The 20,271-nt window shown below is 39.0% G+C and overlaps 1 protein-coding gene across 2 annotated transcripts in view; it reads right to left on the bottom strand.

The window, feature by feature from the left end:
* Window positions 1-919: 919 nt before the first annotated feature.
* The window catches only part of Cdkl5 (cyclin dependent kinase like 5), a 174,940-nt gene continuing 155,588 nt past the window's right edge, over window positions 920-20,271 (bottom strand). Inside the window, exons 13-17 of one of the 2 annotated variants that reach the window (XM_036173940.1) lie at window positions 16,411-16,534; window positions 9,982-10,081; window positions 5,642-5,764; window positions 4,312-4,431; window positions 920-1,322 (exon numbers count right to left, since the gene is read on the bottom strand). In XM_036173940.1, coding sequence (XP_036029833.1) covers window positions 936-1,322; window positions 4,312-4,431; window positions 5,642-5,764; window positions 9,982-10,081; window positions 16,411-16,534 — 854 coding nt within the window. In that variant the 3' untranslated portion in view covers window positions 920-935. The remainder of the gene's footprint in view (window positions 1,323-4,311; window positions 4,432-5,641; window positions 5,765-9,981; window positions 10,082-16,410; window positions 16,535-20,271) is intronic. The other variant, XM_036173941.1, reaches the window with a different exon arrangement.

The raw sequence follows: 20,271 nt of genomic DNA, 5'->3' as shown, positions 1-20,271 counted from the left end.
TGCATTTGTCTGCTACCAAGGATCATGTCTAGAGGCTACTGCTGGGGCCAAAAAGTTGAGCAAAGTTCATACTGTTACAGTCACATGTAGCCACAATTCAACTCCCTTTATTATAAGTCTAATACTCACTTCATATCACAAATGTATAAAAATATGGCAGATAGTGTCATAATGATACTTTCTTTAAATGAATATATTTATAAAACAGACAGTTATTTACCATATATATTTATATATATATAGAATAAAATACTCCTGATGCAATATATAAATGTTACTGTTTAGTTTTTATAGAAACTACTGTAGCTGTCCCACTGCTTCACAATGTTCCAAACAGCTCAAAATAACTTTACATTATAACATAAAAGGTATGATTATAACAGTACGATATTAATTATAAATAAATGTTACAAATCCTATCAAATATGGAAGCTTAGAAAACAATTTAAGACATACAATTCATCTGCTAACCCTTCAAAGGGATACTCCTAGATTACAATAAACCCCACATTTAGTCTAGTCAGAAAAAAATATGTGGGAAGGGCATCGGTCAACATGAATTTTCTATCCCTCACAGCCAGGACATACCCTGGCTACCCCAAGTTCAACAGAGATTGCACTAAAGCTGGAACGTAACGGGGAGAAACTGGCAAGAAGTTCTTCTTCCTCAATGGCACACTCTATCCATTCTCACACAAGACCTGTGGGGAGTGGTGATCCCTAAGGAACTCCCGTGGCTCTAAGATCCCTGACTAGCATTTGTGGCTGTGAGGAGCCAAATGGCACCCTCCACACACAATATTGCACACACCTTCATAAAGCTGAAAATACTGGCTTACTACCCTGGCCCAGCCCATTTCCCAGCCCACCCTGAAACCCCCCCCCCCACTGTCTTCTCTCCCCCCCTCCCGACCCTCCCCCCATGCCAGCATAAATTACAAGGCTGTCTCTTTTAAATCATTCAGATTTGGCATTCGTGAGCGATTTGTTCTGTTATAAGGGTGCCCGTTTGGCCCACTCTTGGCACCCAGCTGTTCAGAATAGGAAGGCCCCTCTGTGGCACTCCTGGTCACAGAGGACACGTGCCATCCAGGATCCATCTGACCTGGCAGCTGAAGGGCTGGCCTGCCCTTTGGTGTAGGCTCCTGCCGGATGTTGCTGCTCCCACCAGAGGCCTGGCTCAGGGGGTGAATCCGAATTTCTGAGAAGGAATTTTTGGTTTGTTGAGCTGTTAAGGGCTGGAAACGAGGATCTGAAGAAGCCGGGTGATTGGTCGATGAAGAGAGATGCAACAGCTTGCGAAGGGATTTTAGTGGTTGGCTCTGAAAAAAAGATTAAGGTGCACACAAGATTTCATTTAGAGTAGGCGAGGGAGCTGTGAGGATATGGAGATCAAGTGCAAGATAAGATAACTAAACAGAGCTGGGAAGGAAGAACATGTGGCTGGAGGGGGAGTCCAGCTCTACCTGGTCTCTGGGTTTCCTCAAACAAGATTTTAGTCACTGCTTTTGAAATGAAGGTCTAGAAATCTAAAGAAAATAACCAGAGCTACTCAAAGGTAGCACCTCAGGGCTCCTTTGATCTGGCTGCATCCTGTCTTTACCCAGAAAGGAGAAGCAACAAGAGATATGCCTCTCCTTTTTCAGAAGACTTCCCAAATAAGTCTTCCATTTATAGTTCACTGGTGTTAGGATTAATCTTAATTGTCAACTGACTGGATTTAGAATCCCTATGGAAATACACATCTCGGTGTGTCTATGAAGGTGTTTCCAAAGAGATTTAACTGAGGTGAGAAGATCCACCCTGAATGTGGGTGGCACCATCCCATGGGTTGGTGGACTTAATTGAATAAAAGGAGAAAGTAGGCGGAACACTGGTATTCATGATTCTTTTTTCTGACTATGGATACAATGTGACCTGTTATCATACCTTCCCCACTGTGATGGACTGTACCCTAAACCTATGAAGGTATTTTGTCACAGCAATGGGAACAGTAACTGGTGCCAAGGCCAAAATATGAGGACACTAACTCCCTACAAACTTGGTAGAACTTGGGCATATAACCATATTTAGCTGTAAGAGAAGATGGGAAAATGCAGTGTTTCAGGAAGCTTGAAATGAGTTAAAAATAGCACTTCTTTCTTATTTGTTTAATGTTCCCTTTATCTTGATACTACATCTTTACATTCTATACTATACTTTTACTTTTTCATTTTCATCTTTTTGAGGTGGGAATGGGTACAGTTTGGACACTAAAAATACAAAGCATTTATTTCAACTGCTCATAGAAAAACTGGCTAATGGACTTCATGCTTGCAGAATGGCTGCTGGTCAAAGGCTCCACAGGGCCTTTGGATGAGACCAGCCCGTCACTGGCCAACTATTTTCAGGTAAGTCCTGAGTCTTAAGTTTCTCAATTGTGAAAGGCAACACTTTCTCCTTTTCCTCTACCTTTAGCACGAGGTGCAGGAGAGTCACTACCAGAAGAGGCATAGAAAGCCAGGTATGGTAGCATATGATTGCAATCCCAGATAGATACTTGGGAGTGTGAGAGAAGAAAATCACAAGTTTGAGGATAGTAACTTCTCAAGATTCTCTAAAAAACAAAACAAAACAAAAAAAACACCACACACACACACACACACACACACACACACACACACACACACCCATAAACAAACCAACCAACTTGTTGTTGAAGCACCTCTAGCTAGAAAACCTCAGAGTACTTTTATCCTGAGTACCATGGTTACTACATGCATTTTAGCTATCAGTCAACTTTGAATAACACTGATAATCTCTAGGAAAACTGTATGATTTGAAGAAACAGGGTGCTAACAACCAAGGTAAATGAATTGATAATCAACTCAAGGAGAAAGAGCTTCTAGAGATGAATCCTCCAAGAACCCTCCAATGTTTTTCCAAGAAAGCTGTGGGGTCCCCACAGGAAGTGGCAGAATATTCTACACGCCAGAGATACTCAAAAGGGCTCTTTCTCTACAATCATCTCTTTTATGTTGCCCAGGGTAGCCTCCAACTCTTGATACTCTTTGCACTATGTCTTTATGTAGCACAGGCTGGCCTGGATCTCTATACATAGCCTAGGATACAAACTGTTCATACTCCTGTCTCCAACTCCCAAGTGCTGAGACTACGGTGTGTGGCACCATTCCTGACTACTTTTTCTTTTTTATTAAAATGATGAAATGAGTCTTTCCTAGTGAATTTTGTAAACTTATCAAACAATAATAATCCAGAATCAGATTATTCTGGAGATGTTACTAGAAAAGGGTTCCTTAGCATCAGGCCCTCAGACTTTTGTGTTCTTAGTTTGAATAATCCAAAAAATTAGGATATCTCTATGCCCTCTTAACCCTCAGAATAGATCATGCTCTAAGTAAAAGATATAAATGGCCAGGCAAAGAGAATGGCAATTTTGGGGAACTCCTGTTATAGCTCCAAGTGACAGATTATAGTGAAACAAGTCAGATCTATAATTCTGCAGGTGGGATTGTTAGTTCCAGGACAGTCTGGGTTACACAGCAAACTGCAGGCCAACCTGGATTACCTGCTGAAATGTTTTCTTAAGAATGAAAGAATAGAAAACAAAGCTTATAAAAAGTAGAGCCTCTACTTCTAAACCCCTCAAATTTGGCTAAAATAAACATAGTAGATTATATCACTATGTTTATTACAGAATACTGAAGGGATCCAATACTGAAACATTTCCAATTTAGAATAACTGTTTAAAACTGATACATTAGTTATTTGAAAAAAAAAATTAAAGTTCCCCATTATGGCAAGGAACTATAACCCTATGTTACTATGTAATATGTAATTCCTAATATAAGAGTTTGGGTATCTTTATAGGAAAACAGTTTGGATTTCAGAAGTTAAAATATTCTTTCAAGAATGCTTCTAGTATCTGGTTTTCAAGGCCCAATTTATATGCTATTGTAACTTTAATCCTCTCATGACCTCAGTTTATCATCCCCAATATTTCATAACATACCTTACTTTTTACTAAGATCTTCATGAAGCTTTGTCTCCTGAGCTGCAGCCTATTTGTGGGCTAGGACTATTTCTTCTTCATCTCTCCACATTGCCCCACTACCCTCCACAGCTAGATGAAGGATAGTAGGGGCTAGCTGTTCCCAGTGGTAAAGGAATCACTGACAGGATTCATCCTGACTTCTAAAATGCATCAAGGCTACTCATTAGGGGCTATTTGAGGGAGGCTATAATTTTTTTCTTCTTTGCCCTCCCATTCCAGGACACACCATAGCATGAAAATCGGTGAGCAGAACACACCTGGGTCTGTAGATCTGAGAGCTTCTCAGGTCGCCACTCCTTTGGTCTGCTGCTTGCAGTGCCAGAAGAATGAATGGCTTTCTGTAAAGTCAGAAGATCGGGACCATCAGTATTGGGTACCTAGAGGGAAAGATGGAGAAGGACTCAACAAGCATACCAATAACCCTAATTAAGATATACAACAACACCCAAGAGGAGACCCAAACTGAAAAGTAAATCGAACTAAACCAAAATCAAAAAGAGGGAGGAAGAAACCAAAAACACCCAGTAAGTAAACCAAAATTCTCCAAATGTCCATGATGCAAGTGGTGCTAGTTAAGTTCTGCTGCCTTCTTAATAATTTTCCCTGCGTTAGGAAAAATTGGCAGATGTCATGCAGCTTGGTTAAAACCTTAACTCTTAAAGCATTCCCATGCTGTTAGTTTCAGTAAGCTGTAAGAGAGAGCAGTTAAAGTGGACTGGACCAGGAACTGCTATTGTATCCTCATTCCATACTGTAGTTAGGTTATGAACCAGTTCAATAAAAAAATGTTCATGCTGGGAATATGATGCAAACTCTGTATTTGATGTTGTCAAAGAAGTCTATGGGGCTTTCAGGGAGAGAGAAGTGGAGAGGTATGGTTTGAATCATAGCCCCAAACTGCCCAGTAAATCTGGGTCTGGCACTGTACACTTAGAAACTGCTGGAAATTTATGCCACAAATTCCGAATGAATGCAATTGGTCCTTTCAATGACTTCGGTGGACAAAGGAGAGTTGTGCCAAATGGCAAGCAAAAGCCATGGCTTTACACCTAGTGACCAGCAAAAGCTAGAGGCAGGTAAGGAAAGAGCAAGTTATCAACTAGTACAAACTGCTTTTTTCATAGAGCCTGCTAGCTCAAATAATTTGGTCAGTTCAAACTGGTTTCAAAGAAACAAACTGCCAACCAAATGGTAACAAAGTTCATGTGGTGAGCCAAGTGCAAAGGCATTTGTTGACTGTAAATGTTAATCAGATTCTTTACAGGAATTAAAGGATTTCATGAATGTTGTCTGCCAACAATTGGCTAATCAGTCCGTTCAAATCAGCCTTACTAGTTTGTTTAGTAGGCTTAAATGTTTTAACATCTTTAACTGATGCAGAAAACCCAGACTAGATATAGATATATAATATATATAAAATATATGTATTATATATATCCATATATCCCAGTGAATTTATGGAACTGGCTCAGGCACTTAACTAGCACAAAGAGAATATGACCCCATGAAAATAAGACATGCTGATGTCATCAGTAAAACAAGTTTACTGGAGCAGTTTTCAGGGCTACTATATGTAAAAATGGGTACCATGGGTGGAGTGACTACAGGAAGCTTTTTCAAAGAAGAACTATGCTTTAAATGATTCTTTGAATTAAAAAGAGGAAAGAGGGATTTCTTGATGCTTGGATTCTCCCCGTTGGTGGAGTCTGTCTGTAATATAAGATACAAATGAGCTAATTGCCAAAAGAAAAAAAGTAAGTAAATAAATAGGTGCTTTAGTTGAAACTACTAGCCCTTGGTAGTCCTCAAATGATTAAATATTAACACCCATGGATAGAATCTCTGTGCTATGCATCTATTGAGATTACTTGTTCTTTTTCAACTGGAAACAATAATGTAAGTTTAGGCAAGTACAAAATTTTCAGGGCCTATACCATGGTTATGAGGAATGCTTGGAGACCTTTGGGCATCTGCTTATATTATGCTTACTTAAATGTATTTATTATAAAAATAGGACTATTAGGAAGAATTGTGTTTAATGAGTTAGTGATGAACTTCAGTCATTTCCTAATTGTTAGGACTTCAGTAACTAAGAGATTCTACCATATGGCTTGGTTATTATACAAGAAAATATACTTGAAATCATAAGTCTTTGTCACTTATTTTGAGCCAGTAAATATCACATGGAAGGGGATTACCACTGTTGTGGGATACTAAGGTAATTAAGTAGCCCTATTCTACACTGTTAGAAATATATCTCATTAAAACATCTGCCACAATTCAAAATTCTGGTTTTCAAGCAAAGAAGAGACAAAAGTTTAATCTTCAGGACTGGTAAGATGGATCAGTTGGGGCACTTGGCAACCTGAGTTTGATTCCCAGAACCCACATAAAAGTCAAAAGAGAGAACCAACTCTACAAAATTGTCCTCTGACCTTTATATAATGTGGCTCCTTTGCACCCTCCTCCCCAACATCATGCATACACACACAATAAATCCTTTTAAAAGTTCAATCTTTAAACTGAAGTATCATTTCAAGTTTGATACTAAATAAGATACAATTACCAAGTTGGCAAAGTCACCATATGCTCTGAGGGCTTATGTAACTCCCTGGATATACAACTGAAGCCAGACTTCCTTGAGTCAAAGCAGGCACCTTTACAACACAGAATTAGTTTTGGCACCTCTTTTCTCTCTTTCAGCTGCCTCGACTGTCAGAGAAGAAAAGTGTATAGCAATGCAGTAGGATCATCTTCTCACTGGTGTGTGTAAGAAGGACTCTGTGTCAATATCTGCGTTTCCCCGCTTTGATGACAGTAACCCTGTATAGGACTTTAACCTGGACTGCCAAGAAGGCCAGCAGGGAGCTTTCAGAGACCTTTCACAGGGGAACCCAGTTTTAGTCCTTACCTTGCATTGTGTGACTTTGGACAGGTCACCTCTTGCCTGGCACAGCTCCTATACTAGTAAACTAGATTTAGGATACACCTAATTTTAGGATGAACAGCATCAGATTTCAATTTCTTGGAATCTTATGTAAAAGTTTCAATGCCTTCAATTTTTTTGGTTTGCTCGACTTAGTTTTCTTGTTACTAACCTTTGGAAAGTAAAAGCTAGTTCCCCTTAGTTACATTTGAATGTTCATTCAAAGGAAGCAGAGTTAATTTAATGCCAGGCCTCAGTGCCTGAGGTCTGGCATGCTGTATATAGTACTCTTTGAAAATCTGACTCTAGACTCCAAAGTCCTTACAGTGTTTCTTAATTTAAAAATGGAGAGGTTTAGAAAATTCAAGGTATTATGATCTGTGGACAGCTATTCTGCAGTTAATGTAAATATTTAATAAATAGTTTAAGTGGAGAGGATGCCAGAGAATAGGAATTTTTCTATGACCCTAATTTATTTAACCATTTAAATATCTAAAATTTGAACCAAATCCTAAATAATCAAGTTAGGCAAGACGTATATACTTTGCTTAGCCACAGTCAGGCAAGGGCTTTAGGTTTAATGTTGGTCTAAGGCAGACAACCATTAAAATCTAAATATATATATACAAGACAGCCTCAATTCTTCTATCTATTTTCTACAACTTAATCATATCACAGGTCTGTAGGCATGTAGTTAACAAAAATTCACAAAATTTACAGCAGCGACCAAGAAAAAAAATATCTTGAAGGGTAATGATTAGGATAGATAATATGTTCTATAGACAATGGGCAGAGTTTAAATGTTTTAGTACTTAAAACATTTTAAGCATCTTGAAGCAAATTCAAGCCTATTTCTTCATTTCCTTACCCAGTTTCAGCAACAAATGTAGTTGAGTGGCATTTTGATTTGACATTTCAATCTAGGCAAGTTTCAATAAGAGATGTAAGTACCCTTTTCTACCCCCATGAACATTTCAGAAATACCATGTAACCATTAAAACAAAGAGGTAACACACACACACACACACACACACACACACACACAGAGAGAGAGAGAGAGAGAGAGAGAGAGAGAGAGAGAGAGAGAGAGAGTGTTAAAAGCCAGAAGACAAAATTGCACTAAGATGGGTACTATTATTTAAGACAAATCACACACATGAACACACACACACACACACACACACACACACACACACACAAGCACAAGCACAAGCACATACCTTTCCTTGCTTTAGTAAAATATTGTATTGTTTAGTTGTTACATCTCATTGTGTGACTTTGGACAGGTTACCACTTGCCTGGCTCAGCTCCTATACTAGTAAGCTAGATTTAGGATATGTATCCATACATATCCTAAATGTATACAAAGACTAAAAAGCTATAGGAAAATACTAAAATCCTAATATTATTTGTGGTTGATTTGTGCAAGATTTAGAATGATGTTTTCTTTTTTTCACATTTTTTTTCTATAATGAAATCTTCTGTTGCTGCTGCTGGTGGTGGTTTGAGACATGGTTTTTACTATGTAGCTCTGGCTACCCTGAAACTCACTATGCAGACCAGGCTGGTCATGAGCTCTCAAGAGATCTGCCTCCTTATGCTTCCTGGATGCTGGGATTAAAGGCTTGAAATACCATGCCCCAAGCTCACTCCTGGCTTGAAGTCATTTATTTTGAATGAAATACTTACATTTAATAAGCAAGTGAAAGAATGTTTTTTACCAAGGTCTAGATGTAAAGGGGCCTTAAAAATACTATTAGGGGATGGAGAGATAGCTCAGTTTTTAAGAGGTCTTGGCTGCTCTTCCAGAGGACCTAGCTTTGAGGTCTAGAACCCATTTGGTAGTTCACAAAGGTCTCTAACTTTAATTACAGAGAACCCAATGCTTTCTTCTGGTTTTCATGGGCACCAAGCACACAAGTAGTGAACAAACACATAAATGCAGGCAAAACAGCCAACCACTTGTAATAAAAAACAAACAAACAAAAAACAACTTTTAACATCTTTTAAACATCTCTGAGACAAATCTCCTTATTATGAGTTACATACTTTCCCACTATTAACTAAAGAAGACATCTTTAGTCACCACTAAGCTGTAACTTCTAATTTTCATGCTGGCTTGAAGGGCCTCAGAAGCTGCTACTAATCTTATAGACAAAAATCAATGAAGCTTATGTTAACAGGCCATTCTGGTTAGGCAATTTTCTTCTTTAAATGAATGAGAGTAGATCTTGTGTGAAGTAAAGCTAAGACTCAAACCCAAACTGTTGAAAATGGCTAACTCAATGTCACTTAGTTGTGAGGGTACCATAACATGAAGGGAAGCAGGTTTCTTTTGCTTGAACTGCCCCTACTGCTCTCCTGGAGGCCTGTTCCTCCTCCCCACTTTCTCTTGTTACTAGCTAGCTGAGAATTTTTGCTTATGTGATTCCACACACTGGTGAGTAGTCAAGCGGAGCTGGCCCATTGTGTAGATGCAGAGCTCCTCGGATTTCAGGTGCAGACTGTCTCCAATGCCCTCATAAGTGAAACCCATTTTCATACTAAAGCAAGCGCTGAAATGTAAGATGAAACTGTATTTCTGTGACTAGACAGTCCAGAAGTCAGGGAAGGATAAGGGATGATGGTTACTTATGAATTTCATGATTTAGATGTAAACTAAAATCATTTCCTAAGTTTTTGCATATCTTTATGCTCCCAGAGAGAAACAAATCCCATGTCTCCATTGTTTTTACAGGAATCTAAAGTCACATGGATAAGTAGTTTATTGAGAGAGGCTTGAAACATTTTCTATCCAAATTAAATTTCTTCTACTCCTTGAGAGTCTGCTGAATTGAGAAAAGGCTTTCTGAAAGTATAGTAGTGTAAGACTTCAGAAAGAGGTAACTACAACATAGTCACATCAAGAAATTAAGTCTTATTGTTCCATGCAAAGTATACAATGTATCCACAGAATAATACAGAAATTGATGTCATACATAGAAATTAGTCATGTACTTACTGTTTGAGATTTCTTCTTTTTCTTTTTCATTGACCTGAAAAACCCTTGCTTCTCCTTTTCTTTGAGTTGATCAGAATGACTAATATTTTCAGGGCTTTTCCTAAATGAGAAGACATTTTTATCATATGGATCTTTGAATCATTCTCTTGCCACTGTGTGACAAACATAATGAAGGCTGAAAATGTGTGATATCAGATTCAATCAGCCATGAAAATCGAGCCCACAGGTAAAGGTCCTCTAAAAGGCACAGGAGGAACCAAGTCTAATCAGCATGGGGAATGGCTGTTCTTTGGCACAGGCTTGATCACACGAGCAATTTGAGCACTATTACAAATGGTCTGTAACTGCACTATGGGACCATTTTCCTGCTGTTGTTAGTCTCTGAATTAGAGATTCGGTAAAATGCATAGCTTAGAGAATGCCTCTCTGTAACCCTCCAAAGGAAAGAACAGGAACATTTTCAAAACCTTCAGTTTTTTATTTACCTTTTAAAAACAAGCTCAACAAGTTTATTATTAGTAGCTTGCCAAGTGACTAAACACACACACACACAAATCAATGCTGCTATAGAAACATTATAAACAGAAGCAAAATTTGCCCCAAACTGAAAAATTCCCATTTATTTATTAAACCTTTAATCTATTACACCTAAATAAAAAAAAAAAAAAGTACTCAAGGAAAAAAATGTAGACACAATGAATGCTCTAACACAGTATGTTAGGGGTGGGGAAGAACCCTTCTACCTGAAAATACTGATGTTAATACTGATACCACAGATAACACTAGGTATTTTAATAAAAACAGAAGATACTCAAAATAGGAAGCAAGGCAGGCGTGGTGGCATATGCCTGCAATCCCAGCACTCAGGAGGCTGACACGGAGAGAGTGAGTTGAAGGCCAGTCAAGCTATCTGCCAGGACTGAGCCTGCAACAAAAACCCACTTTTCAAAAAAAAATCCTAAAAGAGAAGAAAAAGGAAAAAGGACAAAAAGAGGGGCAGTGGTAGAGTGGTGTGTGTTTGTGTGCGTGCGTGCGTGCGTGTGTGTGTGTGTGTGTGTGTGTGTGTGTAGGCAGAGACCAACCTGGCTTTTGGCTTACACTCTTTAAAAAGCAACTCAACTGGTATTATTATTGAAAAAAAAAAAACACCTCACATATTTACATATTTCCTAAAAGTAAAAGTGGTAGAATTGTTAAAAGTGACAGTTAATTTATATTCATGGTTTCAGAATAACTAACAGTGATGAAGTGATTATAACATCTAAGGAAATATGAGCAAAGCAGCACCCAGCTTATTTTATTAAAATATATAAACCAGAAAATTTCTAAATAAACCATTACTGGTTGCATGGCAGAAAATACAATGAAGCTATTAAAAATAAATCACATCTTCAAAGAATATCCACTGACATGAAAGAATACTTAAAATACAATATTCAGCAAAAATAATGATTTCAAGCTTTCTACATCAGGTAAGTCCAACTACATGATTATATATAGGTTATACACATTCACTTTCAATGTTATTTATTTATTTAATTTTTAAAGATGTATTGTTTGAGTGTTTATTCTGTCTGTCTGTCTGTGTACTACTTGTGTGCCTGGAGCCCACAGAGGTCAGAAAAGGGTAGGAGATTCCTTGGAACTGGGGTTATGGATGGTTGTGAGTCACCATTTGTACTGGGAACCAAACCTGGATCCTTTGCAGCAACAATAAGTGCTCTTAACTCCCGAGCCATCCCTCTAGTCCTTAAATGCACTTTTTAAAATGTAGGAAGAAATTACAATGAACATCTTGGCTGGAGATGTGGCTCAATGGAAGGGCATTTGCACAACATTCACGAGACCCTGGGTTCCAGTGCAAGCACTGGGGGACAAAAATAGGTTTGGCCTTATGGCATATACTTGTATTCCTAACTATGACTAAGGTGGGAGCCCTTTAGTGCATGTGTTTGAGAACAGTGGGTAACAAGGCGAGATTCCCCTTTCTCAAAAAAGACCCCCCAAAACCCTTCAAAGCTCTATCTATGTAATACAATTATTGATATTCTTTTTAATTTCTGAGAACAAATATATCAACAAAGTGTTATATAGCACAGACTATTTCAGGGTTGGGAATATAGCTCAATCGGTGCTGATGTAGCTCAGTTAGTGGAATGTGCACCTAGCATGCACAAAGCCCTGTGTTTGATCCCAGAACCACAAAAACCTGACATGATGGCACATACCTGTAATCCTGGCACCCAGGAGCACCCCATGTGTTCTGGAAATCCATTAGAACTTGTGAATGTAAGCACCACTTAATAAGTTCCAAGTTCTGAAGCACAAGTTCTGTGATTCAATCCGGCCCAACTATAACAAATTTGGGGACTCAGAGCAGTGCATTTATCACTTGGAAAGCTTCTAGGCTTTAGATGTGGTTGCTTGGGTGCGAATGGGATGATGGGAAGTTACACAAGTTCTCTGGATGCAGTTGGTGTGTGGTTGGGGAAAACCCTCTCTTCATGAATGCAATCTCAGGAGGTGAACTGGCATCAGGGCGGAATTTTAGTGCTAGCAGGAACAGAAAGAAGGCTGGAGGTGCCACTCCTAGGAGGAAGTAGAATTCTCCCTGGTAAGATAAAAGTCTATCCAGGATGAAGTAGAGAATAATATGCAAGTGACAGGCTGGAGAAGTCGAGGGTAGGAAGAGGAAGGGGCAGGAAAGCCGTTCAGAACTTGCACTTTGGCACTGCAGAGTTGGTTCTGGGTAAGAGAAGATGGATCAAAGACCATCCCCAGGGGCTTTAAGGCACTGAATAAACTACAGTCCAGGTGGGTCAGGAGAACTGAGTTAGTCATTTTCAAGCTGAAGCAGAGCAGGTGGTAGGGCTGAGATGTAGGCAGGGAAAGATTCTAGGGGCCAAAAGTAAAAGGGAAATACATTACCCTTGAACAAGATGAAAGCTACGACTGGAGCCGGAGTATGTCTGTATCACAAGAGGCAGAAGAAATTAAGCTTGAGCAAAGAAGGAGACACAAAGAACAAAGCAAAACTGCACAGAAACATACACAGAAAACCCAAAGCAAAAAGCGTGAGCGAGGAAGAGAAAGGGAGAGCAGCTATGAGGAACACAGGCACTTGGAAGGCTGTGTGGCACACAAAGGAAGAAAGAGCCTTGCATAAGCAGCACTGAGCTAACCAGGCAAGAGTGTGGCAACTATTGTCCTATCTGGATTTGGGGCCTCTCTAATTTCACCCAGTACAGTGGGCAGCTTTGGGTGTCACATGAATTTCAGAGATGGAAGCTTTGAGAAGAGTTATGTATCCAGTCACCTAGTTCATCCCCTTGGGTAGTAGCTCTGATCAAAATAGTACGGCTATGGGGTGGAGGGAGGACACATGACAAAGGATGAGCTAAGTCATCTAGTCCAAGAACTATTCCCATTAAAGGAGTCAAGACAAATGAGGGAAGTTCAAAGACTCACTGCAATCAAGGAAAGGAGGAATTAAAACAGAAATGACTTAAAGTTGATCACCATTTACTGAGTATTGTATTAGGTAATAGAGACAGAGAGAAAGCAATCAAGGAGCTGACCTCTCACTCAGACCGCTCCCAGACTCATGGTGCAGAGCAGAGGGGATGAGACAGCAGGGCCTTTGGGTTTCTGTATAATCCTTCTGGGAGCAGCATAGACAGTGAGCAGAAGAGGTGGGGAGCATTGCCCTGTCACTTCCCCTGCCTCAGTGGTCAGTTCTTGTGTGACCCAGGAAAGTCAGACAGACTGCCAAACTATAACGGACATAATATATTCAGAACCCTGTAAAAACCCTGTTGTTATTCAAGTGAGCTTCACAGCTCTTTACTTCACCAGCTGCATTTTGAATGAACTCAAAGTACCAATTTTTCACCCAATTTTGACGGCAGTTTTTCTAAGCCATTTGCATACTTTGTATTTATTTATTTGTTTGCTTGTTTGTTTACAGTAAAGTAGACGTTATTCATTTTATGATCATGCACTCTAAATAGACACCTATGATGCAGAGGATTTTCCCAGGTCTGTGAAGTGATGAAACGCATGTGCTTTTACCCCAGAGCTACTGCTCGTGATCCTCCTCCCCTCTGCACACTGTGCTCTTAGTTGCAACCACAAGTCATTCTAACGACGTCGGTTCAAACGCTAAAACTGGGCAGAAAGAGGAATAAATAGCTTCCAAGTGAGGACTGAAGTGTCATCCTATTAGTAGAGATGATGCATCTGGCTGTATTAAGTCTATTTTTCTTGTTCTGAGATATTTTGGCTTATCTCCCATTTCTTAAGTGAGTTCAAGACAACCGAGATGGCCAGAATAACAGCTCTGGGTGTTAAACTACAATATCTATTGTTTTTAAGTATGACATAGTACCTTGATCATTCCATTGCAGAAAATATATACACTGTACAAATACTCTCTTCCCAGAAGAAATTTAAAGTGGTACTATCACAGCAAAAGACTGGCCTGAGGTTATGGGATATTTTAAGAACAGGATTTTACCATGTTTCTCTAATAAGACTTTTATGTTTGTGTTATCAAATGCATAGTTCTCTCAGATATAAAGAATATGGCAAACCAAAGAGATCTTAGTGAAGAAAAAAATCAAGATGAGTCAAGCTTAATTAAAGATTAGATCATGTTAGATGTGATGCATAAAGGAGACATGCCATAGAAACATTATCAGAAGGAGTACAGATCCAGTTCACAGCTGGGAATTCTGGAACCTTTTTGAACCACATAATAGCAATATTAGAGTAAGGATGACTTGACAACATCTTAACTAAATATTAACATCCCATCTGTACTTCTGCTTCTTTTCAAAACAATCAATTATATGTATATGCACACACATACACATCTAAAGTTCTATTCAGACATATTAGAATACATGGTTATCATACACTAGGCCATATATTCAAGTCCCCACAACCAAACCAAATCAAACCCCTAAAATACACACACACACACACACACACACACACACACACACACACACACACACACACACTCAAACCAAGAAACACATTGCTAACAATGCCTACACTACTTTTGGATTTCCTTTTTTGGAGGGGAATAGCATCGAGATAGAGTCTCACTATATAGCTTGGGCCAGCTTTAAACTGGTAATCCTCCTAGTCAGGGTCTCTGTGTTCAAGGATACAGCCAAACATGGTGACTCACACCTTTAATCCCAGAAAGTGAGCCTTTAATCCCAGGAAGTGATGGCAGAAAGAAAGGTATATAAGGCATGAGGGCCAGAAACTAGAAGCTTTTGGCTGGTTAAGCTTTTGGGCTTTTGAGCAGCACAGTTCAGCTGAGATTCATTCTGGATGAGGACACAGAGGCTTCCAGTCTGAGGAAACAGGCTCAGCTGAGGAACTGGTGAGGTGAGGTAGCTGTGGCTTGTTCTGCTTCTCTGATCTTCCAGCATTCACTCCAATAACTGGCCTCAGGTTTGATTTTATTAAGACCTCCTAACAATTCATGCTACAATGAAGCAAAAACAGTTCCCTCTGTGCATCTCTATTCTGACACTTCAGATATTATTCTCGGGGCTTGTCCAAGCCACACCTAAAAATGTCAACACTGAAAACTAACAAAAGCTCTACCTGTTTGCTTATATTTTCTACACACTAGGGAGAAAACAACAGTCACAAAGAGGCATGGAAGTTTATGAGCAAAGTTAGAAGCCAAACGGTCAACAAACCATGGAAAGATTAAATGACATTAAGCATAATAATCACAGCTACTAACATAATGAGCCTTAATACTATTTTAGGTGCCTTTTATATACACTTAAACTTTTATTTTTATTTTTGAGACAGGGTTTCTCTGTGTAGTTTTGGTGCCTGTCCTGGATCTCACTCTGTATACCAGGCTGGCCTCGAACTCACAGAGATCTGCCTGGCTCTGCCTCCCAAGTGCTGAGATTAAAGGTGTGCCACCACCGCCCGGCTACACTTAAATTTTTACATAACAATTCTATGTGGGAAGTGCTAGTGTCCTTTGTCCCTGATCCATGTTACAGGTGTTTAGCACCAGGTATGTTCTCTAACTTTCAAGCTTCAGTGTGTATGGAATGGGAATAGCCCCTACCTCCAAAAGGGCAACTATGAGAACTGAGACAATGCACACAGAGCTATCTGTGACAGTATCAAGTTCACTGTCAATAAAAGAATGAGTATGATAAAAGACTTATCTGATAATTAGTTTTTCTTTTACATGCTATTTAATAGAAATTTTGAACTTGAAAAACAATTATAACTCCCCCCCGCAACATATCATGTTTTCCTTATTCTTAAGAAGAAAGGCCTAGTGGGAAAAAGAACACTAAAAAGTTTATCCTGCATGTCTTTGAATTCCCAAATCTACAACTAGTAAAAGGAAGAGTAAGAACAAAGCAACACACTCACCATGGATCGAATCCTGTTTGTCTTTTTGAATGATTGGTACCAGAACTGCTGTCAGATGGCAGAGAAGAAACCCGGGTAGATACATTATTTTCATGGAAAGAATTGTCTGGTCGTGGAGACGGCACTGAAGGAAGAAGAGAAAAGTTACTGAAGTACTTTGCTGCCTGAAATAGCTCTAATGTTATTTCACTGCATGTTCTTTCACATAAACAACGTCGAAGTCCTCAACTGCCTTTCCAGAACTTTTTTTTCCCCTGAGGGTGGAGGTGGTCCAGATAAGTTTCTTTCCTCGCCTCCTTACATATTAACCTGCAGGGGTCAGTTATAAAGATTTCCAAACAGAACCCTGGGCTGTCAGCTGATACACAGCAGAGCCCAGTTTTAAATGGGACATCATTTGAAGTATGATTATTGTAGCCACCCCACCCCCATACCATGGTTTTTTACATTCTTTGAAGTTGAGTCTTTCTTATTACAGATCCAACTATGCAAAATCTATTCTTAGCCCAATACCATCCTTAACAATATGTGTACTGGGGCACACAAATTACACTTTAAGCCCTGACAATGCAATGGTGTGCTGCTTAGATCTTTAAATTATAAGGAAATTTGGCCATTTGCACAAAAATACTATGCATTTTCTATACATTCTCATGCAAAAGTGAGCAGAAATAGAAACTATAATGTACTGAGTGATTTTTGCTTTGGGGAAAAGGGTAACCATTTTTTTAAATCAATTTCTAAAGTTAGCTGTTCTGTAAATTTCATTACAAAGTAATATGCACATTGTATATCAAGATCAGTGACACCAAGTAAGGAAGTGCTGTATGTAATTGCAGTGCTCAAGAGGCTGAGGCAGGAGGACTGACATGAGTTCAAGGCTAGACTAGGTTAAAGTAAGTTCTAGGTCATCCTGACTGGGTTACAGTATGGGATGTTGTCTCAAAACAACAACAATATATATGTGTATTTATACAGTGAATTACATACATGCATTATAGTTTTTTAGGTAAATAGTTAATTCCTTGTTACTTTTTCAGACATTATTACTGCTATTTTACCCACCTTCTTCTGTATTTACTTCAACTCTCCCTCCTCAAAGAGGCCCCCTCTACATTTCCCTGATCAGATCACTTATACCCTACTGTTCCCTTCTCTACTGCTCCCTAACTCCCCTATCTTGGCAATGGTTCCATTTTAATTTCCTGGTTGCTGACCAGAGCACAGAGATCTGTGAGCTGGAACTGACCTAAATGCCCCTCTTTGAGGACAAGCTTTCTAAGTTTCCAAAGGAGCACCAACAGTCCAGCTGTAGTGGTTTGAATAAGAATGGCTCATAGATTTGAATGTTTGGTTACAAGGGAGTGGCACTATTAGAAGGTGTGGCCTTGGAGTAGGTATGACTTTGTTGGAGGAAGTGTGTCAATGGAGGATAGACTTTGAAGTTTTCATATGCTCAAACCTATTCCATTTCTCTCTGCTCCTGCTGCCTACAGATTCAGATGTAGAACTCTCAGCTATCTTTCTAGCACCACGGCTGTCTGCATGCCACCATGCTTCCCACCATGATGACAATGGACTAAACCTCTGAAACTGTAAGCGAGTCCCAATTAAATGTTTTCTTTATAAGAGTTGCCGTGGTCACAGTGTCTCTTCACAGCAATAAAATCCTAACTACTTTAACTAACTATCCTAAAAATCCTAACTAACCTAACTGCTACCCAGCTATAATGCCTATGAACCACATCAAGGACCAGCATTGCACAATAATCCCAAGGATGCAATAGTGGTTGGTATGCACACCTTGCCAGTAACCAATAGCTCTCTAATTACACTGAAGACTGGCTCAACAAGAGGAAAACCATGCTTGGTACTAGAAACCTAGCTAACTACTCAGTGTTAGTGAAGTCATGGTTATTGGAGGAGAATCTACAATCACTAATTTACTAAATCATCATAACCCCTAATCTATAAACATTTGTTCTTATACCCACAGAGTAGTGTAGTCTTTACCCCTCATCAAGGAAAATTCTCTTTGCAATAGATGGAGACCACTACAGAAAGCCACAACCAATCAAAATACAGAGTTGTGGAGCCTAGTCTTAATGGATACATCTATAATACACTCCTGAACCTGATGCTTTGGAAATATTGTGAAAGAGAGGGTGAAAAGATTTTAAGAGGCAGAGAATTAGGAAATTTGCTGTGAGATTATGTTTCCTAGGAACATAAGAAGCTATACCCATAAAGTCTCACCAATGTGCCCAAACATGAGTTGAACAATGACATCAGCAAAGGACATGCTAAAGTTGATGAGGAAAAGCCCAGGACCCTACACCAAGAACTATAGGCAACTGAGGAATGCTGGGAGCAGGAGAGGTGCCAAAAGGTCAGCCCTGAAAATATACATACAAGTAACATTATATGGACTGAGCAGGTTTTATTTAAGAGTATATATGTATATACACATACATATATACATACAATAACAATTAGTGAAACAAGAGACCATGATTTTGAAAGACAGCAAGGTGAAGCATATGGGAGGGTTTGGATTGAGGAAAGAAAAGGGAGAAATGTTGTAATTATAATCTCAAAAATAAAATAAAAACAACAAAAAGTGATACCATTTCATTTGCCTCTGGATAAGAAAGAATGAACCTATTTTAGAAACATTGGTCTAGATATATCTGGAAATATTTGTCATTTTTTTAAACCATTATTTTTCTCTAGGACTTCCCAGTATCATTGAAATAACAGATGTTTCCAGGTGTTTCATTTAATTGAAATTTTCCTCTCTATTTCTGAACTTTTAAAAATTGAAATGTTCTACTTGCCAAATCTCCAAGTAGATTATGAGATAGATAAAGTAGGTATTTTTCCCATATTAACCAATATAATCCATTTGTAACCAAAATAGTATTTCCAAAAGTCAAAGACTAAGTCATTGATTTAAAACTCTACTTCCACTTCATTTTAAAGTATTTCCTCTATGGGGCCTATAATTCCAGCACTTGAAACATAGAGACAGGAGGGTAGAAGTCAGCTGGAGCCCAACCTGGTCTACATTGTTAGACCCTCCCACAAAAGGATATTTTCTCCAATCATCTGTAGAAACAACAAAGTATAGGATATTTTTGAAGAAAAACTTACTTGAAGATGTTCTTACTCCTGTATAAGACAAAATTTTTTAATTAACTTTAATCTGAATTAAAAGTTTATTCTTCTAAGATTCTAAAGTCATCATGGAACAGAGACAGTCATTAAGACACATATTTGATACCAAAGGTAGAGTAGGGAGGGACCATATTAGCCTAATCATTCAATACACATATATTCGTGAATAACACTTCTTTGTATTCATTCAGCTCAGATCCCAAATTTTAACAACCAAACAATTATCTGTGTCCCCTCTGACCCCAATTTCTGACCTTTTCCAGTTGTCTCTCTAAGACACCAGAAGGATCAGGAAGTCAGGGAATGTGGACTTAAAAGTCAAGGCTGTGCTGAGTCTTACAGGCTTTGTACAGCTGAGCCTCCTGTCCATTTCTCCACCAAGGCACTGTGATTCTCAAATATTTGCTACTTTATTATTGCACAGTTACAAGCCAAAGGGGTTGCCTTTCTTTACTAAGTCTTTCCTAAATTCACAGAACCTCAAAAACATCTGTCTTAGTCATCTGTTCAACCATTTGTGAATTTCTTCTTTAACTCAATTAATGAATTTTTTGAAGCATCCGTGCCTCCCTCTGTCAAATGAATGAATTGGCATGGTGACTATCTACCTTCAGAAGGGTCGTTCTGAGGACTGTTTGGATGGGTACATGGAGACAGAGACCAATCAAGGGCTCAGACAGAAGA

The sequence above is a fragment of the Onychomys torridus genome, chromosome X, assembly GCF_903995425.1.
Source record: "Onychomys torridus chromosome X, mOncTor1.1, whole genome shotgun sequence".
In the NCBI taxonomy this organism is placed as follows: Eukaryota; Metazoa; Chordata; class Mammalia; order Rodentia; family Cricetidae; genus Onychomys; species Onychomys torridus.
This window is presented reverse-complemented; position numbering and strand designations above follow the sequence as displayed.